At 44.7% G+C, this 27,339-nt stretch overlaps 1 protein-coding gene across 1 annotated transcript in view; it reads right to left on the reverse strand.

Moving 5' to 3' along the window:
- The window catches only part of LOC311108696 (metabotropic glutamate receptor 1-like), a gene marked incomplete at both ends in the record, with an annotated part of 68,024 nt that extends 40,885 nt beyond the window's left edge, over positions 1–27,139 (reverse strand). The window contains 2 exons of the mRNA XM_084151416.1: positions 17,577–17,829; positions 26,413–27,139. Of these exons, the coding sequence (XP_084007542.1) occupies positions 17,577–17,829; positions 26,413–27,139 (980 nt within the window). The remainder of the gene's footprint in view (positions 1–17,576; positions 17,830–26,412) is intronic.
- Positions 27,140–27,339: the final 200 nt, after the last annotated feature.

Genomic DNA, 27,339 nt, shown 5'->3' on the forward strand with positions numbered 1-27,339 from the left:
AAAGCTTGGTCACAAATGGGTCTCCCAAATGGACAACAACCCCAAGCATACTTCCAAAGTTGTGGCAAAATGGCTTAAGGACAACCAAGTCAAGGAATTGGAGTGGCCATCACAAAGCCCTGACCTCAATCCTATTGAACATTTGTGGGCAGAACTGAAAAAGCGTATGCGAGCAAGGAGGCCCACAAACCTGACTCAGTTACACCAGCTCTGTCATGAGGAATGGGCCAAAATTCACCCAACGTATTGTGGGAAGCTTGTGGAAGCCTACCCGAAACGTTTGACCCAAGTTAAACAATTTAAAGGCAATGCTACCAAATACTAATTGAGTGTATGTAAACTTCTGACCCACTGGGAATGTGATGAAAGAAATAAAAGCTGAAATAAATCATTCTCTCTACTATTATTCTGACATTTCACATTCTTAAAATAAAGTGGTGATCCTAACTGACCTAAGACAAGGAATTTTTTCTAGGATTAAATGTCAGGAATTGTGAAAAACTGAGATTAAATGTTTTTGGCTAAGGTTTATGTAAACTTCCGACTTCAATTGTAGGGAAGGATCGAGAGCATAAACTGAACGTAAGAGAGTAGAGACTAGATAGGGAAAACACTGGAGCTTCATTACGATGGATAATTCCCATGGCATGATCTAAATACCTTTGCATTGAATTTCCATAGAATATGACACGAACAACACAACATTTTGACAATTTTAAGCACAATACAATCACACGTGGATAAAGTACAATGCTATTAAAATCATTGAGGATGACACAAAACACGTTTTTAAAATAACTATATTTTCCATTGTGGTCCACTTGAAAATACAAGTGGACCACAAGAGAGGTACAAAATATACAAAATATACAAAAGATTACAACATTAAAACATGATACATCTCAAATACATTTAATCAATAAGGAGGATACAGTAAAATTAATAAAATAGATGACCAAGTAACGTTTATTGTTACAATTACATTTTATTTGAGCCTGAGCAGTTTTAAAGCATTTTGCCCATTAACCATTTCCTAAGGTTTATCTTAAAACTCCTTAGCTTAGGTATGGTTTGTATGGTTTGGTACACCATTCCATTTCTCTGTACCAGTGTTAAAACCCCTGAGAGTCGATGTCCGCGCCCCCGCGGAAATCTAATTAAATATGTTTTTAAAATCCCCGTAAAAATCTGTCAGTTTAAACTAGAGATATCTGCATTGGGTGTGTCTCAATCCACCCCAACCGGTGAAAGGTGACCGAGCTAGAGCGGTGTTTGTCAGACCATGAGACACCCCGAAAATCAGTCTTCTCACAAAACCGTCTGTATGACCCCTCTATGGAAAAATGAGAACGATTGTGTTCTCCGTTTTACTCTACGACCCACACAAGCGTTTTGGGACTAGTCTGAAGTTGATACAGCCCATCTGCCAACTTCTGTGTGTAGCGTCCCAACAGTTTGGGCTACACACCAATATGACCCCTCTGTGGAAAGGTGAGACTCTCACGAACACATAAATGTCGCTCTAGGATGCCCACAGGCCTCACAAGACTCGTCTGAACGTTCCCTGGTACCAGTTGAAAAAATTTATGGAAGTACAGTATACAGTTTATGGAGACTGCTTAGTGCCAAAACTAAGGGGTTAAATGCATGTAAAAAAATAAATAAAAATGTTTCCTGATCTTTCTTATATCTCTCAGATATAGGACAAACACTTCAGAACAAACTTCCTTTAGATTTTTTTGGGATTACTATCTTTTGTTCCATGTAGTGAATCTGTTATTCAATGTGTTTGTATGGGCTAATAGCAGTAAGGCCAAATTTCTATATATATTTTTTATACTTAAAGGGGTCTTACAATTCAAAATCAAATAGTATGATTGGTATGACCTTCTTAAAACAATTCCATATAGCTTAGTAGAACCCCGCCCCTCCCCAAGCTTAGACAGGGCTTAGACTGTTATGGGTAAAGGAAAAAGCGCTTTTTCTAGCCATGCTCCTATAGCACAGCGGTCTGATATTGGTGGTTCACATCCCCTCATCAGTACTTGTATAAGTGTTCCCTCTGCCCCCTTGTCTTTGTGTGATTGTTTATTGTGGAGGTTAGTAAAGCTTGGTGGAGCGCCGTATTTTGTATCGCAGGGATTTTTCCCTGTGTGCCTTGTATTTTCCAGTGCGCCTGTTTTGCGGACTAGAGTGCTTTGACGCATTTCTGCGTAACTCTGTATTTGCGGAATAAAGCATGTTATTCTGTGATTTACCCTCCTGCGCCTGACTTCTTCGACATCACCTCATCACAGAATCACACACCTTTTCATAGCCGCAGAGGGTTCTCACGGGGTGGTCGTGAGAGTGTCAGGGTAGGTGTCTAGGTGTTTCCGTTGGTGCAACCACGTTGGAAAGTCCCGACACTACCTCCACCATGCGCATTCCCCCCGAATACCTCGATTTGGCACACGCATTTTTCAAAACGCAGGCTACCAAATTACCACCTCATCAGGCGGGGGATTGTGCAATAAACCTCCAGGTAGACGCTGTGCCTCCCAGGAGTCATGTGTATCCCCTGTCGCAGGCTGAAACAGAGGCGATGGAGACATACGTCTCCGAGTCCCTGCGTCAGGGGTTCATACGTCCCTCCACTTCGCCCGCCTCCTCAAGTTGATTTTTTGTGTAGAAGAAAGAGTCTGCGCCCCTGCATTGATTACCGAGCACTGAACAAGGGGACAATACGTTATAGTTATCCTCTACCCCTCATTCCATCTATGATCGAGTCAATGCATGGGGCGCGCTTCTTCACAAAATTAGATCTCCGGAGTGCGTACAACCTGGTGCGTGTCCGAGAGGGGGACGAGTGGAAGACAGCATTTAGCAAAACCACGGGGCATTACGAATACCTGGTGATGCCGTATGGTTTGATGAATGCTCCATCAGTCTTCCAGTCATTTGGGAACGAGGTGTTTCGGGACATGCTTGATCACGATGTAGTGGTCTACATCGATGACATTCTGGTGTATTTCGCTACGCACGCCGAGCAAGTGTCCCTGGTTCGCAAAGTGCTGGCCCGACTGTTGGAACATGACCTTTACGCCAAGGCAGATAAGTGTCTGTTTTTCCAACAGTCCGTCTCCTTCCTCGGATACCGCATTACCACCTCAGGTGTGGAGATGGAGGGAGATCTCATTTCAGCCGCGCGTAATTGGCCGACTCAACCAAGTTTAAGGAGGTGCAGCGCTTTTGATAGAGGAATTATGATTATGACTAAAATTGTTAACCCCAATACTGATGATGACTGTGTGAACTGTGTTAGGGTTATCATTATAAACCCACTAACAGAGGGGGTGAGTTAGAAACTGCTGAGACAAACATTCCAGGGTGAAGGGGACTGAGAAACTGGTTAAAGGCCTCCTAAAGGTGGGCGGAGCAAAGTGCCTTTGTGTGTCAAGGGGTATAAAAGCTGTATATGTGTTTTTTGCGGCAGAGCTCTCCATGATTAAACATACAGATCATTCTTGCTGGTTGTGGACCTTTGTTTAATTCATGATTAAACCAGAGCCTTACACCCTCTGGGAATTATTCAGAGCATTAAGTTTGATTAATTAGAGATAGAAATTCTCGTGACAGCTTTATTGGTTTTGCCAACTACTAACGGAGGTTTATCCGGGGCTTTGGCAAGGTCGCAGCTCCCATCACAGGGTTGGGCCGTTCCGGCTCCGCTGGTCTGCTGAGGCTGACAGGGCCTTCAGTAACCTGAGGGTTCTGTTCACCTCAGCCCCGGTACTGGCCCATCCCGATCCATCACTACCGTTCGTATTGGAGGTGGATGCGTCCGAGGTAGGGATAGGCGCTGTCCTATTTCAACGCTCGGCCCAAGCTCCGACCTTGTGCCGTCTTCTACAAGAAGCTCAGCCCGGCGGAGCAGAACTACGACGTTGGTGATCGCGAGCTGTTGGCTGTTGTCCGAGCCCTGACCGTGTGGAGGCACTGGCTCGAGGGAGCGAAACACCCTTTCCTCATCTGGACGGACCACCGTAACCTGGAGTACATCCGGGCAGCGAGGAGGCTGAACCCTCGTCAGGCCAGGTGGGCCCTATTCTTCACCCGGTTTGGTTTTACACTAACATACATCCTGGGTATGAAGAACGTGAAGGCAGACGCACTGTCACGACTGTACGACACAGAGGAGAGGCCCATAGACAACAACCCCATACTCCCGGCCTCCTGTATTGTGGCGCCTGTAGTATGGGCGATGGACGCGGACATAGAGTGGGCGTTACGCACAGAGCCATCTCCACCTCAGTGTCCAGCTGGGCTGCAGTACGTGCCGTCTCTTGTCCGTGACCGTCTGATCTATTGGGCACACACGTCCCCCTCCTCTGGTCACCCAGGTATCGGTCGTACAGTGCGCTGCCTGACCGGAAAGTACTGGTGGTCTACCTTGGCTAAGGACGTGAGGGTGTATGTCTCCTCCTGCTCGGTGTGCGCCCAGAGTAAGGCACCTAGGTACCTCCCAGCGGGTAAGTTACAGCCCTTACCAGTTCCACAACGGCCATGGTCCCACCTGTGTATTGACTTTCTCACTGATCTTCCCCTCTCTCAGGGTAACACCACCATCCTGGTCATTGTGGACCGCTTTTCAAAAGCCTGCCGCCTCCTCTGCCCGGTCGTCCACAGCCCTGCAGACTGAGGAGGCCCTGTTTACTCACGTCTTCCGGCATTACAGGGTTCTAGAGGACATAGTGTCTGACCGGGGTCCCCAGTTTACATCCAGGGTCTGGAAGGCGTTCATGGAACGTTTGGGGGTCTCGGTCAGCCTGACCTCTGGTTTACACCCCGAGAGTAATGGGCAGGTGGAACGGGTGAATCAGGATGTGGGTAGGTTCCTGCGGTCCTACTGCCAGGACCGGCCGGGGGAGTGGTCAGTGTTCTTGCCATGGGCAGAATATGCCCAGAACTCTCTCCGCCACTCTTCCACTAACCTATTGCCCTTTCAATGTGTTTTAGGTTATCAGCTGGTTCTGGCACCGTGGCATCAGAGCCAGACTGAACCTCCTGTGGTGGATGACTGGTTTCAGCGTTCGGAGGAGACGTGGAACGCTGCTGACGTCCACCTCCAGCGCGCTGTGCGTCACCAGAAGGCCAACGCTAACCGTCACCGCAGAGGGGCCCCGGTCTTGGTACCTGGTGATCGGGTCTGGCTCTTGACCCGGAATCTGCCCCTCCGCCTGCCCTGCCGGAAGCTGAGCCCGCGGTTTGTGGGGCTGTTCAAAGTCCGTAGGAGGATAAATGAGGTTACATATAGGTTATTACCCCCTCCAGATTACTGTATTAACCCCTCGTTCAATGTTTCTCTCCTCAGGCCGGTGGTGGCTGGTCCGCTCCAGGAGTCTGAGGTGCGGGAGGTTCCTCCGACCCCTCTGGCCTTCAGTACCTTATTGAGCGTGCCGTCTTTAGCCAACTCTCTTGCTATCTCTCTCAGAATGACCTTCTTGATCCAAACCAGTCAGGTTTCAAGACTGGTCATTCAACTGAGACTGCTCTTCTCTGTGTCACGGAGGCTCTCCGCACTGCTAAAGCTAACTCTCTCTCTGCTCTTGTCCTTCTAGACCTGTCTGCTGCCTTTGATACTGTGAACCATCAGATCCTCCTCTCCACCCTCTCCGAGCTGGGCATCTCCGGCGCGGCTCACTCTTGGATTGCGTCCTACCTGACCGGTCGCTCCTACCAAGTGGCATGGCGAGAAGCTGTCTCCGCACCACGTGCTCTCACCACTGGTGTCCCCCAGGGCTCAGTTCTAGGCCCTCTCCTATTCTCGCTATACACCAAGTCACTTGGCTCTGTCATATCCTCACATGGCCTCTCCTATCATTGCTACGCTGACGACACACAACTAATCTTCTCCTTTCCCCCTTCTGATAACCAGGTGGCGAATCGCATCTCTGCATGTCTGGCAGACATATCAGTATGGATGACGGATCACCACCTCAAGCTGAACCTTGGCAAGACGGAGCTGCTCTTCCTCCCGGGGAAGGACTGCCTGTTCCATGATCTCGCCATCACGGTTGACAACTCTGTTGTGTCCTCCTCCCAGAGTGCGAAGAGCCTTGGCGTGACCCTGGACAACACCCTGTCATTCTCCGCTAACATCAAGGCGGTGACCCGATCCTGTAGGTTCATGCTCTACAACATTCGGAGAGTACGACCCTGCCTTACACAGGAAGCGGCACAGGTCCTAATCCAGTCATCTCCCGTCTGGATTACTGCAACTCGCTGTTGGCTGGGCTCCCTGCCTGTGCCATTAAACCCCTACAACTAATCCAGAATGCCGCAGCCCGTCCGGTGTTCAACCTTCCCAAGTTCTCTCACGTCACCCCGCTCCTCCGCACACTCCACTGGCTTCCAGTTGAAGCTCGCATCTGCTACAAGACCATGGTGCTTGCCTACGGAGCTGTGAGGGGAACGGCACCTCCGTCCCTTCAGGCTCTGATCAGTCCCTACACCCAAACGAGGGCATTGCATTCATCCACCTCTGGCCTGCTGGCTCCCCTACCTCTGCGGAAGCATAGTTCCCGCTCAGCCCAGTCAAAACTGTTCGCTGCTCTGGCACCCCAATGGTGGAACAAGCTCCCTCACGACGCCAGGACAGCGGAGTCACTCACCACCTTCCGGAGACATTTGAAACCCCACCTCTTTAAGGAATACCTGGGATAGGATAAAGTAATCCTTCTACCCCCCCCCTTACCCCAACCCACCCCCCCCCCCCAAAAATAAATAAATAAATAAATAAAACATTGTAAAGTGGTTATCCCACTGGCTATAAGGTGAATGCACCTATTTGTATGTCGCTCTGGATAAGAGCGTCTGCTAAATGACGTAAATGTAAATGTAAATGAGTGGGAGGGGTACGGTCCGGAGGAGCGGTGCTGGGTTCCGGTGAGGGATATCCTCGATCCCTCCCTATTGCTGGGTGGGTACTGTCACGACTTCCTCCGAAGCTGCCACCTCTCCTTGTTCCGGCAGGCTTCGGCGTTCGTCGTCACCGGCCTTCTAGCCACTGCCACTGCCACTCCTCATCTCATCATTCCATTTGTTTTGTCTTGTTTATTACACACACCTGGTTCATATCCCGTCATCAGTACTTGTATAAGTGTTCCCTCTGCCCCCTTGTCTTTGTGTGTGATTGTTTATTGTGGAGGTTAGTAAAGCTCGGTGGAGCTCCGTATATTTCCCTATGTGCCTTGTATTTTCCAGTGCGCCTGTTTTGCGCACTAAAGTGTTTTGACGCATTTCTGCGTAACTCTGTATTTGCAGAATAAAGCCTGTTATTCTGTGATTTACCCTCCTGCGCCTGACTCCTTCGACATCACCTCATCACAATTGGCAACACCAGTGGCGGTCAGTGCTGTTTATGATGAGGGAGGACCATTTTTTTTTCATGAGCATGGCCTTAATTCTATTACAGGATATTGGCTGTCAATCATATTCCATTCACCCAGTACAATGTAACAGCGATAGCTTTAGGCTACATGATACTCAAATGTTCCCTATACCCATCATGAGGTTGCTACAACCTAGCCTATGAATGAAAGTTTACAATGTAGGTGCACACAGGTCGAGAGACAAATTTGAGGTGACAGATAGTGACACATGGACAGATAGTGACATTCAATACCGCCTTGCACACGCTTGCCTGCATCTAGCTGAAATAGGGTGTAATCATTAGTCCAACAGTTGCAAACGAGAGTTTCTGTTGGACAAATTCAGGTATGTTTATCCCCGTTTTGTTCCGTTTGCTTCCGTTTAAGAAATGTTTTCAACAGAATTAGGGGAATGAATACACCCTTGATCACGCGTAAACACAGTTCACTTTCATAGCAGCCACGTTGTATTCCTTCTCGCAACTATACGCTCTCCTCCTCTCACCTCTTCCCTTCGCTTGTGGACTTCAATGCACAACACATCAGCTGTATGTGACCAGGCGAAAAAAACCTATCCAAGCCAAACCGCTACACACAGCCTACATTGTTGTTACCATATTAGCTAAAGTAACGTCATAGTCAGCATAGCTAATAGAACTAAAATGTTAGTAAACCCGCTACAATCATGCAGTAATGTTACAGTGTACAGTCAGTAAGCACTTACACTGGCGGGCCCCGGTGGCAATAAATTAGTAAAACCAAAACCTTGACTTGGAAGAGTTCCAGTGTTGTGTTGGATAGTGATAATCATCTAGATAACATAGCATCCCTCTGTTTGAGCAGGGTGTTTCAGTAGGCTAAACTAGCTAGCTGCATTTGCTAGCTAAGTAAGTGAAACTGAAAGTGAATTTTTTTTGCAAAATCTCTCTCTCTATTCCTCTCTTGCTTCTCCTTCATTTTAATTTGTTCAAAACTGTTCAACTATTGTCTTTCTCTCTCTTTGAGTCAACCACTCACCACATTGTATGCACTGTAGTGCTAGCTACAGTGGGGAGAACAAGTATTTGATACACTGCCGATTTTGCAGGTTTTCCTACTTACAAAGAGTGTAGCGGTCTGTAATTTTTATCATAGGTACACTTCAACTGTGAGAGACGGAATCTAAAACAAAAATCCATAAAATCACATTGTATGATTTTTAAGTAATTAATTTGTCTTTTATTGCATGACATAAGTATTTGATCACCTACCAACCAGTAAGAATTCCGGCTCTCACAGACATGTTCGTTTTTCTTTAAGAAGCCCTCCTGTTCTCCACTCATTAACTGTATTAACTGCACCTGTTTGAACTCGTTACCTGTATAAAAGACACCTGTCCACACACTCAATCAAACAGACTCCAACCTCTCCACAATGGCCAAGACCAGAGAGCTGTGTAAGGACATCAGGGATAAAATTGTAGACCTGCACAAGGCTGGGATGGGCTACAGGACAATAGGCAAGCAGCTTGGTGAGAAGGCAACAACTGTTGGCGCAATTATTAGAAAATGGAAGAAGTTCAAGATGACGGTCAATCACCCTCAGTCTGGGGCTCCATGCAAGATCTCACCTTTTGGGGCATCAATGATCATGAGGAAGGCAGGACCTGGTCAATGACCTGAAGAGAGCTGGGACTACAGTCTCAAAGAAAACCATTAGTAGCACACTACGCCGTCATGGATTAAAATCCTGCAGCGCACGCAAGGTCCCCCTGCTCAAGCCAGCGCATGTGCAGGCCCTTCTGAAGTTTGCCAATGACCATCTGGATGATCCAGAGGAGGAATGGGAGAAGGTCATGTGGTCTGATGAGACAAAAATAGAGCTTTTTGGTCTAAACTCTACTCGCCGTGTTTGGAGGAAGAAGAAGGATGAGTACAACTCCAAGAACACCATCCCAACCGTAAAGCATGGAGGTGGAAACATCATTCTTTGGGGATGCTTTTCTGCAAAGGGGACAAGACGACTGCACCGTATTGAGGGGAGGATGGATGGGGCCATGTATCGCGAGATCTTGGCCAACAACCTCCTTCCTTCAGTAAGAGCATTGAAGATGGGTCGTGGCTGGGTCTTCCAGCATGACAATGACCCGAAACACACAGCCAGGGCAACTAAGGAGTGGCTCCGTAAGAAGCATCTCAAGGTCCTGGAGTGGCCTAGCCAGTCTCCAGACCTGAACCCAATAGAAAATCTTTGGAGGGAGCTGAAAGTCCGTATTGCCCAGCAACAGCCCCGAAATCTGAAGGATCTGGAGAAGGTCTGTATGGAGGAGTGGGCCAAAATCCCTGCTGTAGTGCGTGCAAACCTGGTCAAGACCTACAGGAAACGTATGATCTCTGTAATTCCAAACAAAGGTTTCTGTACCAAATATTAAGTTCTGCTTTTCTGATGTATCAAATACTTATGTCATGCAATAAAATGCAAATTAATTACTTAAAAATCATACAAAATCAAAATTACAGACCTCTACATGCTTTGTAAGTAGGAAAACCTGCAAAATCGGCAGTGTATCAAATACTTGTTCTCCCCACTGTAGCTGTAGCTTATGCTTTCAATACTAGATTAATTATCTGATCCTTTGATTGGGTGGACAACATTTCAGTTCATGCTGCAAGAGCTCTGATAGGTTGGAGTACGTCCTCCGGAAGTTGTCATAATTACTGTGTAAGTTTATGTAAGTGGGTGGGAACCATAAGCCTCCTAGGTTTTGTATTGAAGTCAATGTACCCAGAGGAGGACAGAAGCTAATTGTCCTCCGGCTACACCATGGTGCTACCCTACAGAGTGCTGTTGAGGCTACTGTAGACCTTCTTTGCAAAATTGTGTGTTTTAATAAATTATTTGGTGACGTGATTATATTTAATATAGTTTTATTTAAAAAGGATAACTTTTTTAATGTTTATTTTGTAATTTTTTGAAATTCACTGAGGAGGATGGTCCTTCCCTTCCTCCTCTGAGGAGCCTCCACAGGGCAACACTGGCTCTGGTGTGATAGCTATGAGAGTCTCTAATTAAATGACAATAACCAGACAGGTAACTGGGGGCAAGGTCATGCATAACTTTAAAGGTCCCGCACAATCATCCTATTTCCCATGTAAAAATTGCCTTTGAATTATCAAAAAATCACCCATACAATTGTTATGCTATTAAAATGCTCAGAATTGAAGAAATGTTACCTTTTCCTCAAACTATCAGGAAGCCTGACAGAACAGGCTGAGTGGGCGGGGAGCTTATATTCATGAGCTCGCCTTGACTGACAGCTCTTTGAAACACCCTTGTGGTCATTGCCTGGTAACAAGGTAAACAATGGGCCACATGTCATTGATGACAAGGTAAACAATGGGCCACATGTCATTCCGAGCCTAAATTGTATGCCTTTACCCATTTTCTCTGCAAAATACTCTCATGGCCAACAGAGCTGATCATGGACTGTTGGCTATCAGACAAACAGCATCAATACACAACTGGATTTCTATTGTTTTGTCACTAATTACAGAATACAGTTCACTGATACATTTCTTCACAAAAATGTGCCTGAGTCACCTTAGAAGCTTAGACATAAGGGAATGTACAGTACATGAAAACAGCATACAATAAGTGTACTGGAAAATGTATTGGTGCCTTTGCATTAGCATTATAAATGACAAAGTCAATATGTTCAGAATTGTATGTTATGATCAGACATTTATTTGATATTTTACAATAGGCCAGCATAGCCGAAATATTGATCAACATGAACACTCATGAGAAATAAAAGTGAGAAATAATGGAGACATCATTTGGCATAAAACAAATATTAGAGGCATAAGCCTAGTATAGGTACCCGACCACCCTACAGTGTGCAGGACCCATTGATTCGTACAAGCTGTAAAACTCATCTCCCATCCACATGCTTAAAAAAAACAATACAAAGTAACAGAATGTGATATCACGAAAAAGTGAATTACTTAGGCTTTAAGAAATGCAACCAACTACAGAGCTTGATGGGGAGGGGAGCGGGAGAAGAGGGGGACCCATGTACCCTGCTTCAATCAAGCAGCCTTCAGTCACCTACTTGGCTTCAGTCACCCCCAAGATTGAAGCGGGAGACAAATCCAGCTATGGGCTCCTCCTTGTCAGGGCTCTCACACTGGTCAGACAGGGGTCCTGGGATGGACAGCTCACACAGCTTCCCCACATACGTCGCTGGATCAAAAGTGACCTCGTTGAAGAGGAGATCCAGGAGCCTGTAATGTTTTTGAAAAGGGAAATGTTAGTTAAATGATAGCAAATAGAATTTCCTTTTATTTACTGTTCTGAGTTATGATGCTATCAATTCAATGATGTAGTGATCTACTCATTCTACAATGTGTTTTCTGGTGTTTTGTAAGTACTCAATTTGAAATATGCAATATTTGGTCATGCACTTTTTGTGAAACTTTTCAATGTTTGTATTTAGAATTTTTGTGTGCCTGAAATGCTCAGTTGATACAGATTTTAAATGAATAACTATGACTTACAGTATGTTGGGTTCACAGCATATTCCCCCTTCTTTGCCTTGGGAAAAATTATTTTGTATCACAGCATTCCTGCTGCGTTGGTTGCCTGGGAAGCTGTGCAGACAGAGTAGATGTTGAATTTTCTAAAATGTCTATCATTAAAGCTTGATGATAGTGGAAAGACATGATTATCCCAAATTACTTACATCAACCTGTAAGACAACAACCCACACAATGGAATGGCAAAATATGATTTTCAGGGGTAAATTACAAATACTATACACACTGCAACTCTTTTTGTGGATAACATTCCTTCGTGCCAGCTGTGTGCTGGCAGTTCTAAGAGTCAATGTAGGGGGCTTAGGGATGGAGGAACAAAAAGCATATAGTGACTATCAGGTGTGTTACAGAAAATATACCATTCACAAGTCAAAGCAGCCACAGTTGCATTATCGAACGTTAGCCCCCCAATCGCCCCAAAATGTTGGCTACCATGTCAGACTCATCAAACTTTGATACTTACATTATGGTCAGCGCTTGCAAGATCCACTGTCAATGATGGTACATCATCAGTCTTCAGGATTAGCTTCTTGACAAGACCCATCAAATGTTCTCCCGAATTGTTAGAGCAACTTCACTCGAAATGTGCACTGCACATGCGTGACATGATCATAATTATTGGTGCAGCCTGTCCACCCGAAATGAAAAGATGTCAGATGTCTTCATCCTTCGGAAAATAGTGTAAGGTTAATTTTACACTATGGCATCCAGTCACAACACAGTGTGCTTTTGCTGGCATGCTGGTAAGTAGCTTGCTAGCTAACAGCCACACCACTGATTAAAGGTTATCAGTACCTTTGGTCGTACGTTCTGCTTGAGCTAGCTACTAGTAGCTAGCTAGTAGCTAGCTTCCAGGTTTGTAAACAAAGCCAAAGCAAGATGTAGGCGCACGTATGATGATGGCTTTAAGCCGACACATATTTAAATTAGTTAATAATAATAATAATAATATAATAATAATTAGTTTTTTAGCAGACGCTCTTATCCAGAGCGACTTACAGTTAAGATGGTAAGATGCTACCATTGGTGTATTACATTTCCGGCTTTATGTGACGTTGCATAAAGCCGGAAGTAAATCCTTGGTAATGCCTGCCTCCTGAATCCATGTATTTGACACGGGGGAGGGGACCAGTAACTTTATGATCAAACTTTATCAATGTACCAGCTACAGTCCTTTTTCATAATTGGATCACCCTACTTTGAACGGGTTTCATCCTAATATCATCCAATTGGATGAAAAACATTATTTTCACTGTTCGGGACCTTTAAAAATCATCAACAGTTTGATCTGCACCACACAGAGATCTACTGAAAGCCAGTTCATTTCCCTGAAATGATTAGGACCAATTTGCGTCCTAGGGCTGAGCTTGAGTATAATTTTCAGCAGTTTGTTTTGGGCCATTTGAAGTTTGTCCTTTAGATTTTTTGTTATACCACTGAACCTTGAGATACAAGCATAGTCACAGTGGCACTGTATCAGAGATGTTGCCAGGGTCCTCATAGTCTCCGTATCCATGAACGTGGCTACCCTTGCGAGGAACTTTATCCTGGAGTGAACCTTCCCAATGACCTTCAGAGCCATGAGTACACCTGTCATGTATTGGTCCAGTTCATGTCCCAAGTACAGTATGTAACAGAGCATTTCTCCTTCACCGCTACACCATTACGCTTGACCGAGAAGTTGGAAGAGTTTCTCACTTTGTGTTAGGAACCAAACAGGATAAATTCTGTCTTGTCTAAATGCAGAGACAGTTTATTGTCGGATAATCACTTACTGACTTTAGTCAGTTCGCTGCTTAAGGCCTTTTCAACAGTCTCCTTATTCTTATGTGAAACCAAGAGGGCATATAAAAACAATGCAGATAAAAAACACACTAGGCACCACGGCAACCATGGAACAGCAAGTGCTTTCCCTCCATCCCTGCTGTTTAGACATAACAGCCTCCATCTAGATAAGAGGAAGAACAGAAGGGCTCTCCAAGAAGATGACCATGATGATGGAGCAGTGTTTGAGAAGCATTTGAGAAGAGTTCGGCAAATCCACTGAGAATGGTGCTTACCCTGGCTCTGAGTCTACTCCCTCTCTATCATTCTGCCTGTCTCATCAATGTCCTCCTCCTCAGACATAAGCCTGACAGTCAGAAGGACAAATGCCATACAACAACCTTCACCCCCAAACATCTTTAAGAAATAGACAGGATCTTGCAATAAAAAAAAGGTGGCGTGGCAGTGGAGGTCAAGTTTTAGGCATATATTTTGATGACAACAGAGGATTGTCACACCCATCGAATGATGGTTGTCACACTGTGAATGCTGCTCTGCCCTTCTCCCCTATTCCTCTTCTAATGAAAGAGATTACAGCTGGAGTCACTCAGTGTCAACCAGCGTTGACACTGGAGTGCCTCTCAGACAACCATGGCTGTGCCCTCTGCCATAAGGAAGAGCCCATCAGAGGATAGACAGGGGGGTGGGGGAGGAGAGAGAGAGAGGCTTTGACTATGTACAGACTCAGTGAGCATAGCCTTGCTATTGAGAAAGATCGTCGTAGGCAAATCTGTCTCTCAAGAGAAGACAGGCTATTTGCACACTGCCCACAAAATGAGGTGGAAACTGAGCTGCACTTCCTAACCTCCTGCCAAAGGTATGACCATATTAGAGACACATATTTACCTCAGATTACACAGACCCACAAAGAATTCGAAAACAAATCACATTTTGATCAACTCCCATGTCTATTGGGCACCAGTGAAGAACAAACACCATTGTAAATACAACCCATATTTATGTTTATTTATTTTCCCTTTTTTACTTTAACTATTTGCACATTGTTTAAACACTGTATGTAGACATAATATGACATTTGAAATGTCTTTATTCTTTTGGAACTTTTGTGAGTGTAATGTTTACTGTTAATTTGTTATTGTTTATTTCACTTTTGTTTATTATCTATTTCACTTGCTTTGGCAATGTAAACATAAGTTTCCCATGCCAATAACTCCCCTTGAATTGAATTGAATTGAGAGGGGGAGGGACTGGCTCGACTTCAAAGAGCAACTGGAAGCTTTGTTGATGCATTTGTAAAGATAAAGAAAGATAAACAATGAACAATAATCAAACAAATCAAGTCTTTCTTTTGGCATATGGTATGTGATACTGGTAGTTCCTTATTCTATGGATTGTTTTATGTAGTGGATATAGGTGATTATCCTAAATTATACAATATTATTCCACAAGTTACCACCGGCTAAATCTATGACGTTGAAATGCATATTTACTTTGTTCCATCTGACTGCGCAATCCACTGTCTCATCAGCCCAGCCAGGCAATTTATATACTAGATCAACACTGTAAAAAGCATAATTTCTAAGGATATATACAAAGAAATGTCAATAGAAAAACACGAAATGCAGCTAGTTTGCTGTCATTCCAGCTTCATTTTGAAATGATTATGTTAGCTGTGTAGTTGGCTATCTCTTCTGAACAATGGCCTTGCGAGAGAGCAAATGTTCTATGCCAGGCGAAATCGTTCATCATTAGCTCATTGTTATGGATGTATCCCAAAAAAAATCACTAGAAAACAGCTTAAACAAACGCAATCGCAGCTACTTTGCTATTATTCTGGCTGCACTGTTTGACATGACTGTGTTAGCTGAAGTTGTCTAGCTAGCAAGCAAGGGATACAGTGCCTTCAGAAAGTATTCATACCCCTTGACTTATTCCACATTTTGTTTTGTTACAGCCTGAATTTAAAATTGATTAAATAGATTTTTTTCTCACCCATTTACACACAATACCACATAATGACAAAGTAAAAACATGTTTTTAGAAATGTTTGCAAATTTATTGAAATTGAAATACAGAAATATCTCATTTACATTTAAGTATTCACACCCCTGAGTCAATACTTTGTAGAAGCATCTTTGGCACCGATTACAGCTATGAGTCTTTCTGGGTACGTCTCTTAGAGCTTTCTACACGTGGATTGTGCAACATTTGCCTATAATTTTTTTCACAATTCTTCAAGCTCTGTCAAATTGGTTTTTGATCATTGCTAGACAACCATTTTCAGGTCTTGCCATATATTTGCAAGTACATTTAAGTAAAAACTGTAACTCGGCCACTCAGGAACATTCAATTGATAATTCACTTGGTAAGCAACTCCAGTGTATATTTGGCCTTGTGTTTTAGGTTATTGTCCTGCTGAAAGGTGAATTCATCTCCCAGTGGAAATCAGACTGAACCAGTGTTTCCTCTGTCAATTAGGTTAGTATTGTGATCCATCCTCAGTTTTTTCCTATCACAGCCATTCAACTCTGTAACTGTTTTAAAGTCACAATTGGTCTCATGGTGAAATCCCTGAACGGTTTCCTTCCTCTCCGGCAACTGAGTTAGGAAGGACACCTGTATCTTTGTAGTGAGTGGGTGTATTCATACACCATCCAAAGTGTAATTAATAACTTCACCATGCTCAAAGGGATATTCAATGTCTGCTTTTATTTAATTTTTTACCCATCTACCAATAGGTGCCCTTCTTTGTGGGGCATTGGAAAACCTCCCTGGTTGAATCTGTGTTTGAAATTCACTGCTCAACTGAGGGACCTTACCTTACAGATAATTGTATGTGTGGGGTACAGACATTAGGTAGTCATTCAAAAATAATGTTAAACACTATTATTGCACATACAGTGAGTCCATGCATCTTATGTGCATCTATGTGACTTGTTAAGCAAATCTTGACTCCTGAATTTATTTAGGCTTGCCATAACAAAGGGGTTGAATACTTATTGAATCAAGACATTTCAGCTTTTCATTTTTAATTAATAAAATAAAAAAATAAAAATGAAAAACATAATTCCACTTTGACATTATGGGGTATGTGTGTGGGCCAATGACAAAAAAAAACATCTAAATGTATTCCATTTTAAATTCAGGGTGTAACACAATGAAATGTGGAAAAAGTCAAAGGGTGTGCTATCATGGCAATGGAACAACGACTGGGTCGCGTCCATAGATTTAGAACAAAAAGACTGGGTCACGTCTCTGGCAACCGAACCAATAGAACGAACGACCAACCAGCTTGGGTAGCAACCCTAGATTTGTGTCGGGACTATATCTCGTGGAAGGATGAAATAGTATCAATAAATTCATAAAACAGACTGTTTTTAATGAAAATATTTAAATCATCATTTGAATATGTTGGTAACCCGTTGTATAAAACTAATATTGCCCTCAAAGCCGGTGTGTGGAGGATATATTGGCATGGTTTGCCGGCCCTCGACCACCCGTACCAATAAAGTTGTATTGTATTGTATTGTATAGTATATCCTCCAAACACTGGCTTCTCTGTCATTATCACTTAAATGTGCCCTTGTCAATTGTCAAGGTCTCCAAAATCTACAGAGATACAAATAATTCATTACCGGTGACCATTTCTCACTGGCAATAGTTCTATCTGCTCCAATTCCACTTAGTTGCCTTGGTGACGTGTTTTCGGGAAGCAGGCAGCACAAAACCACCCTGCACCCACCGTTGAATACAAGACAAAAACCACATTACCCAAAAAGAAGTACCTTACAGCCATGTGCCTTACCTGCCAATGAGGAGGAACTCTCCTCCAGCCACACCCAGACGTCTCATGGCCATGAGGAGGCTGCGCACAGTCATGCCCTCGCAGAAACACACCACCACGCGGGCCTTGGGCAGACGTTCACGGAGTTTCTTAAGCAGACGGTCAAAGTGCTTCTCCCCGGCGTTGCTGTAGATTTTGTCCGAGTGGGCGATGCACAGACCCTCCTGGGAGGCCAGCTCCTTGAAGGCCTCCATGCCACTCTCCCCATAGTTTCCTAGGGTGGAGTGATAAACAGAGGGGTTAATCACCACTGGACACACAAAATGACCGACGAGGAGTCACCATTTTGGAGCAGGAAAAGGAAATAAATCCTCATCATTGACCCACAATGGAAGTTTTGTCGTTATAGAAAACACAACCTACATAACAAGTTCCCATCAAGGAATGGATAACAATCGTAGCACAGAATCATCATGAGAAGAATGTAGTCTATGACCATTACTTTTCATTTCAACCAAGCCTCTCAATCTATTTCACTGAGTTGTAGCTAACTGTCTATTACAGTGTGCACTGATTTCAGTATTTCTCTATATACTTCCTCAAGGCCCTCCAGGCTGACAGTGACTGGATTCTGCCACACTAAAGCGAAAAACTAACCAGAAACGGACGGGCGGAGCAAGCAGAGCGAGGTGGGTGGAAAGCATGGGACAGGCAGAGAGAGCAGTGACTGTATGTTAGCAGGATAGTCCATATCTCCAATCATCTTTGCTGATAGCGATGTTGTGTATCCATAAGTGGATGATTTGGTCTTATTTAGCATGTATGGTAAAGCTTCAACCCTTAGCTCTTCCAATTAAAATATGCTAAAAAAAAGTTAATGACAATTTTCTATTTATTTTGTGTGACTACAGTGCCAGCAATAAAACGCGAGGCGTCAATGAGTACAACCTGCCCGTCCGGCTTCGGTTGGGTCATTATAATTCAAAACAATGCATTCTAAAATAAATCACACACACGCCTCACACGCTCGTATTTGGTGAGTTTAGGCCAAAACCACTGTCGTAGTCTGATGACTGTGACACGTCAGGCTGTGAATGACTGTGACTGGGCTGCAGTCCTTATCTATCCTCTGATATAACCAGATACAGTGCCTTGCAAAAGTATTCATCCCCCTTGTCGTTTTTCCTATTTTCTTTCATTACAACCTGTAATTTAAATGGATTTTTATTTGGATTTCATGTAATGGACATACACAAAATAGTCTAAATTGGTGAAGTGAAAAAAAAAAAAAAACATGCAAAAAGGAAATCTAGAAAATAAATAATGGAAAAGTGGTGCGTGTATATGTATTCACCCCCATAGCTATAAAGCCCCTAAATAAGATCTGGTGCAACCAATTACCTTCAGAAGTCACATAATTAGTTAAATAAAGTCCACCTATGTGCAATCTAAGTTTCACATGATCTGTCACATGATCTCAGTATATATACACCTGTTCTGAAAGGCCCCAGAGTCTGTAACACCACTAAGCAAGGGGCACCACAAAGCAAGCGGCCCCATGAAGACCAAGGAGCTCTCCAAACAGGTCAGGGACAAAGTTGTGGAGAAGTACAGATCAGGGTTGGGTTATAAAAAAATATCCAACACTTTGAACATCCCACGGAGCACAATTAAATCCATTATTAGAAAATGGAAAGAATATGGCACCACAACAAACCTGCCAAGAAAGGGCCGCCCACCAAAATTCACGGACCAGGCAAGGAGGGCATTAACCAGAGAGGCAACAAAGAGACCAAAGATAACCCTGAAGGAGCTGCAAAGCTCCACAGCGGAGATTGAAGTATCTGTCCATAGGACCACTTTAAGCCGTACACTCCACAGAGCTGGGCTTTACGGAAGAGTGGCCAGAAAAAAGCCATCGCTTAAAGAAAAAAATAAGCAAACATGTTTGGTGTTCGCCAAAAGGCATGTGGGAGACTCCCCACACATATGGAAGAAGGTACTCTGGTCAGATGAGACTAAAATTGAGCTTTTTGGTCATCAAGGAAAACGCTATGTCTGGCGCAAACCCAACACCTCTCATCACCCCGAGAACACCATCCCCACAGTGAAGCATGGTGGTGGCAGCATCATGTTGTGGGGATGTTTTTCATCGGCAGGGACTGAGAAACTGGTCAGAATTGAAGGAATGTTGGATGGCGCTAAATACAGGGAAATTCTTGAGGGAAACCTGTTTGTCTTCCAGAGATTTGAGACTGGGACGGAGGTTCACCTTCCAGCAGGACAATGACCCAAAGCATACTGCTAAAGCAACACTCAAGTGGTTTAAGGGGAAACATTTATATGTCTTGGAATGGCCTAGTCAAAGCCCAGACCTCAATCCAATTGAGAATCTGTGGTATGACTTAAAGATTGCTGTACACCAGCGGAACCCATCCAACTTGAAGGAGATGGAGCAGTTTTTCCTGGAAGAATGGGCAAAAATCCCAGTGGCTAGATGTGCCAAGCTTATAGAGACATACCCCAAGAGACTTGCAGCTGCAAATGCTGCAAAAGGTGGCTAGTAGTTATGCATGCTCAATTTTTCCGTTTTTCTGTCTTATTTCTTGTTTGTTTTACCCCCCAAAATATTTTGCATCTTCAAAGTGGTAGGCATGTTGTGTAAATCAAATGATACAAACCCCCCAAAAGGCAGCAAAATAGGACAAATGCCAAGGTGGGTGAATACTTTCGCAAGCCACTGTAAATAGGGAGTCTAGTGGCTAATCAAATAAAATCAAACGTTATTGGCCAAATGCGCCGAATACAACAGGTGCAGACATTACAGTGAAATGCTTAATTACAGCCCTTAACCAACAGTGCATTTATTTGTTAATAAAAAAGTAAAATAAAACAACAACAAAAAAGTGTTGAGAAAAAAAGAGCAGAAGTAAAATAAAATAACAGTAGGGAGGCTATATACACAGGGGGGTACCGGTGCATAGTCAATGTGCGGGGGCACCTGCTAGTTGAGGTAGTTGAAGTAATATGTACATGTGGGTAGAGTTAAAGTGACTATGCATAAATAATTAACAGAGTAGCAGCTGCGTAAAAAGATGGGGTGGGGGTTGGGGGTGGGGGGGCAGTGCAAATAGTCTGGGTAGCCATGATTAGCTGTTCAGGAGTCTTATGGCTTGGGGGTAGCAGCTGTTGAGAAGTCTTTTGGACCTAGACTTGGCACTCCGGTACCGCTTGCTGTGCGGTAGCAGAGAGAACAGTCTATGACTAGGGTGGCTGGAGTCTTTGACAATTTTGAGGGCCTTCCTCTGACACCGCCTGGTATGGAGGTCCTGGATGGCAGGAAGCTTGGCCCCAGTGATGTACTGGGCCGTACGCACTACCCTCTGTAGTGCCTTGTGGTCGGAGGCCGAGCAGTTGCCACACCAGGCGGTGATGCAACCAGTCAGGATGCTCTCGACGGTGCAGCTGTTGAATTGTTTGAGGATCTGAGGACCCATGCCAAATCTTTTCAGTCTACTGAGGGGGAATAGGCTTTGTCTTGCCCTCTTCACGGCTGTCTTGGTGTGTTTGGACCATGATAGTTCATTGGTGATGTGGACACCAAGGAACTTGAAGCTGTCAACCTGTTCCACTACAGCCCCGTCGATGAGAATGGGGGCGTGCTCAGTCCTCTTTTTTTTCCTGTAGTCCACAATCATCTCCTTTGTCTTGGTCACGTTGAGGGAGAGGTTGTTATCCTGGCACCACACGGCCAGGTCTCTGACCTCCTCCCTATAGGCTGTCTCATCGTTGTTGGTGATCAGGCCTACCACTGTTGTGTTGTCGGCAAACATAATGATGGTGTTGGAGTCGTGCCTGGCCATGCAGTCATGGGTGAACAGGGAGTACAGGAGGTGGTGTTGGAGTCGTGCCTGGCCATGCAGTCATGGGTGAACAGGGAGTACAGGAGGGGACTGAGCACGCACCCATGAGGGGCCCCCGTGTTGAGGATCAGCGTGGCGGATGTGTTGTTTCCTACCCTTCCCACCTGGGGGCGGCCCGTCAGGAAGTCCAGGATCCAGTTGCAGAGGGAGGTGTTTAGTCACAGGGTAATTAGCTTAGTGATGAGCTTTGAGGGCACTATAGTGTTGAACGCTGAGCTGTAGTCAATGAATAGCATTCTCACGTAGGTGTTCCTTTTGTCCAGGTGGGAAAGGGCAGTGTGGAGTGCAATAGATATTGCATCATCTGTGGATTTGTTGGGGCGGTATACAAATCTAGGGTTTCTGGGATAATTTTGTTGATGTGAGCCATGAGCCAAAGCACTTCATGGCTACAGACGTGAGTGCTACGGGTCTGTAGTCATTTAGGCAGGTTACCTTAGTGTTCTTGGGCACAGGGACTATAGTGGTGTGCTTGAAACAAGTTGCTATTACAGACTCAGTCAGAGACAGGTTGAAAATGTCAGTGAAGACACTTGCCATTTGGTCAGCACATGCTCGGAGTACACGTCCTGGTAATCCATCTGGCCCTGCGGCCTTGTGAATGTTGACCTGTTTAAAGGTCTTACTCACATCGGCTAATGGAGAGCGTGATCACACAGTCGTCCGGAACAGCTGAGGCTCTCAAGCATACTTCAGTGTTGCTTGCCTCGAAGCGAGCATAGAAGTAATTTAGCTTGTGTGGTAGGCTTGTGTCACTGGGCAGCTCGCGGCTGTGCTTCCCTTTGTAGTCTGTAATAGTTTGCAAGCCCTGCCATATCTGACGAGCATCGGAGCTGGTATAGTACGATTCAATCTTAGTCCTGTATTGACGCTTTGCCTGTTTGATGGTTCGACGGAGGGCATAGCGGGATTTCTTATAAGCGTCCAGGTTAGAGTCCCACTCCTTGAAAGCGGCAGCTCTACCCTTTAGCTCAGTGCGGATGTTGCCTGTAATCCATGGCTTCTGGTTGGGGTACGTACGGTCACTGTGGGGACAACGTAATCGATGCACTTATTGATGAAGCCAGAGACTGATGTGGTGTACTCCTCAATGCCATCGGAAGAATCCCGGAACATATTCCAGTCTGTGCTAGCAAAACAGTCCTGTAGCTTAGCATCTGCGTCATCTGACCAGTTCTTTATTGACCGAGTCACTGGTGCTTCCTGCTTTAGTGTTTGCTTGTAAGCAGGAATCAGGAGGATAGGATTATGATCAGATTTGCCAAATGGAGGGCGAGGGAGAGCTTTGTAAGCGTCTGTGTGTCGAGTAAAGGTGGTCTTGAGTTTTTTTCCCTCTGGTTGCACATTGAACATGCTGGTAGAAATGAGGTAGAACAGATTTAAGTTTCCCTGCATTAAAGTCGCCGGCCACTATGAGCGCTGCCGCTGGATGAGCGTTTCCTGTTTGCTTATGGCCTTATACAGCTCTTGAGTGTGGTCTTAGTGCCAGCATCGGTTTGTGGTGGTAAATAGACAGCTACGACAAATATAGATGAAAACTCTCTTGGTAAATAGTGTGGTCTACAGCTTATTATGAGATACTCTACCTCAAGCGAGCAAAACCTTGAGACTTCCTTAATATTAGATTTCGTGCACCGTCTGTTGTTTACAAATATACACAGACCACCACCCCTTGTCTTACCGGAGGCAGCTGTTCTATTTTGCCGATGCAGCATATATCCCGCCAGCTGTATGTTATCCATGTCATCGTTCAGCCACGACTCGGTGAAAGAGAAGATATTACAGTTTTTAATATCCCATTGGTAGGATATCTGTGATCATAGGTCATCTATTTTGGTTTCCAATGATTGTACGTTGGCTAATAGGACTGATGGTAGAGGCAGATTACCCACTCGCCGTCGGATCCTTACAAGGCACCCCGACCTACGTCCCCGATATATCCTTCTCTTTCTCATGCGAATGACGGGGCCTTGTCGGGTGTCTGAAGAAAATCCTTTGCGTCTGACTCGTTAAAGAAAAAATCTTAGCCCAGTACGAGGTGAGTAATCGCTGTCCTGATATCCAGAAGCTCTTTTTGGTCATAAGAGACGGTGGCAGAAACATTATGTACAAAATAAGTTACAAATTACGCAAAAAAACACACACAATAGCACAATTAGTTAGCCATCTCCTCCGGCGCCATTCTAGTCATATGATGACATCCTAATCAAGCACTGCAAAGCTGTCTTATTTTACATACATAGGGTGCATCTGAAATTGCATCCTATTCCCTATGTAGTGACCAGAGCCAAAAGTAGTGCACTATAGAGGATAGGGTGCCATTTTGGAAACAGTCCTAGTCATGCACAGAGGACTCTGTTTTATTGGTTATATTCAAAGTGCTGGCTTCAATCAAAGATGTTGTCTGCAATGTTAATGCAGTACCTTTGTTTACACAATCATGGCCCTTAAACACACCTGTCTCATTCTGACAAATTGAGGCATCTTCCAGAGCACCTTGTGCTCTTCTGACAGTCTGGTTGTGTTTGACATGAGAAAAAAGGTCTGAATTGGCAGCACACTAATGCATTACCCTGGGATGCTATTAGATTGGGCCACAATTGTTAGTGTTCCAATATAGCCTCTGATGATATTTTGAATTCTCTCGTTTTGTTTTCCTGATGGAAAATGGGAATCATGATATCCAATTATTTTTCTCTTTCGATTAAGTTTGGAGGGAGGGATGGATGAAAGCAGGCGGAGGTATATTGACGCCCGTTCACTGAAACAATTGATGTTAATGAAGGTAATCCAGGTAATTTATGCAATCGCATATCCTTAGCTGTTGCTATGGGCAACATGCTGCATGTTTACTTGTCTTAGGTGGTGGAGAGAGATGGCTGCATGGGGAGGTGCTGTCTGTAGTTGTGACCACTGTTTAAAGCTATCGGGAGAGACAGTTATCTGAACAGGTGAATTCATTTTATGGTTGATCAATTCTAAACCCCTTCGATTCATAGGATTTCAATTAAAATATTTCAGTCTAACAAGAGACACTTTAGTCACATTTTTCATATCAATTAACACATTCACTATATGTTTTATCTCACAGCCACCACAATTTTCACATCAGTAACCATTCCTCAAAGTGCACAAAATACGCTTTACCTTACCCTATACACTCAATATTCTACCTAGCAGGTATGGTGAAGATCAGATCCCTGGCACCCCCTAGCTGTGCCTCATGGCACTTCACCTCCACTCTCTCCTGGCCCTGCCTGCATGCCCCTCAACCTGACCGTGACCGCTGAACTTTTGTGACTCCCCTACTGGTTTCTAGGCTCCGCCTTTACAAGGTGTTCCAAAGTTCCATCCTCCCTTTAGGGCCTGTCTATCACATATCCCTCTAACAACCCCCAGAATTCATCAGTGGCCACTACAGAGCAGAGATGCTGTGTCAATCATTACCTGCTCACACCACTGGTTACATTTCACTAAGGTTTAGGCTGAGGAGCCTCGGCTAATGGCTAATGGCAGAGATTTACTTGTAACTACAGTTTAGCTATCTCCATATCTAATTATATCCTCTCCCAATTACAGTAGTGGTTAAACTGATGGAAGAGTTTTATGCGATTCAAGCTTAAGCAGTGTGTGTCTGCATTGTGGAGCGCTACTGGTATATTAACCATTTCAGCACCATGGACAGTGCACTGACAAACTCTGCCGATAACGCATTCAGACAGGTGCTGCTGAGAAGCTAATGTGGGCTGCTGTAGCAATGTGCTGATATTTCCAGCATTGAGGGGCATTGCCAGAACCCCTTTGCAAGCTGTGCTTAGACATCCCTCACAACCATGGGTTAAATAGGATGGAAACACACTCAACACAGTAAATCCTCTACATCTGAATAGAAATAACACACTTGGGAGTTTATTTATATCGATATCCATAACAGGAGGAGACGTTTGGAGGTATTAATTATACCCATATAATTAGAATTACTAGAGCAGACATTTTTTTCAAGTGTTATGTAAATGAGTGGACCAGACGGATTCTATTTCTATGATTCCTCGCATAGAGATACATTAAATTACAATTGAATTATATGGTTCCACCACCTGTAACCCCAGCCTGATAGTATGCTACACAGCACAAGAACAGCAAAGGCAGAGGGGAAACAGTCCATTAGTGCCCCTGTTAAATATTGATAGGCTGATTGATTTAGTAAGACATGCTTAGAAATGCAAATAATGAAGATGATGGAGCCCGCCTGTTATTTTCTAATAGAATAGAATTAGCATCAAATTAAACATCCTGGGAGACAGAGAGAGAGAGAGAGAGAGGGAGAGAGAGAGAGAGAGCAGTGCTGACTAATTTTCTTTCCTATCTAGCGTCCAATCTAATTTCCTCTAATATGAATAGATACAAATAAACACCAAAATGCATTTCCAGTCAGAGAACATTGACAACAATAAGACTGAATTGTGGCTTGAGAGATTGGACGCGTTGCTGGAGTGTGGATGTGATAAAAGGCAGAAGAACAGATAGTTGTGACGTACATCCAATATAGGTCACAACCCCATACTTTGCCTGGGGTGTGTGTATGGATAGTTATACTGCACAGGATGTATAGTTTTGTCTGGAGAGAGTGAATTCCATTTTACGGTTTCCCTCCAATGCAATGCACACAGGAGCACACACAGGGAGGACACAAAGTTAGGTGCAAGTACTTAACTGTTTACAAACCGCCCTCATAATCCACAACCATATCAATAGCTAGACCTATTTATCATAATCCCAGATTTCTCAACCTCAAACCCGAACAGAGACAAGACAAAATCAACTTGACAGCATGTGCAAAACCTCTCCAAATCCGTGCTAGTCCTACTATGCCTACTTGGTCTAATCCTATCCTTGAAGTTGAACCCATGTGTTGAGTGAGTTGAGTGACTCACCCTCCGTGTGCACCGCAGACACATAGGTCCAGTTGTAGCGCTTGACTATGTCCAGCATGGCCCGGGCCTGGAGCGTGTCAGAGGGCACGACCCGCAGGAAGTACTTAAAGAGTGTCTTGTCACTCAGGTCGATACTGGTCGCAGAATAGGCGATCTGGGGGATGTTGAAGAGCTGCAGCAGGTTCTGCACCTGGATAGCAACGGAGCTTGAGCCCGGCCCGATCACCCCGGCGATGGGCTTCTTGGAGGGCGGGGGCTGGTTAGATGGCGTCCCATCGATGCACCACTTGGAGCCGTCCTTGTCGTCCCGAATGGAGATGAGGGAATCCCGGATGAACTCGATGCTCTGCTCCAGAGCCACGGAAGAGTGCCAGCAGGAGTCCCGGATCTCACAGCCCAGGCTGATGTTGGGGAGCAGGAAATGATCGCCGTTGATCCGGTCCAAGGTGTGGAACATGGCCTCCACCCGCTGGATGCCATACTGCTCCCGGACATCCCCGCACTTTCGGTCGGCCACTTTCTCGGCGGACGGCTGGTGGTGGACGGAGAAGAGGGCCCCGATTATCACGTCTCCATCCATCCGGGCCACAGAGCGGGGCGCGGCTCTCGGAACAGCCGACCGCTCAAAGATGTTGCTTTTGTGGGACAGCACTAGTACATCGAAGAATAGCGTCGGGAGACACAGGAGCATGAGGAAAGCCATCTTTACGTCTGCCATATTCCACATCGTGTGAGTGGTGCCAGCTGTGCGGGCATACTATCCGCTCCTGGCAGTAGCGCAGGAATGTTGGCTGTCTCTCAATATACCCACGTTTAACCCAGTGACCATGATTTGGGAACACAGCGCTCTGAGCATATCCAAACACACCTGGAGAGAGATCAAAACACACTGTCATAAAATATTAAGCAAGATTGTGAAGGCAGTAA

Source organism: Coregonus lavaretus (assembly GCF_964263955.1).
Source record: "Coregonus lavaretus genome assembly, chromosome: 33".
Lineage (NCBI taxonomy): Eukaryota > Metazoa > Chordata > Actinopteri > Salmoniformes > Salmonidae > Coregonus > Coregonus lavaretus.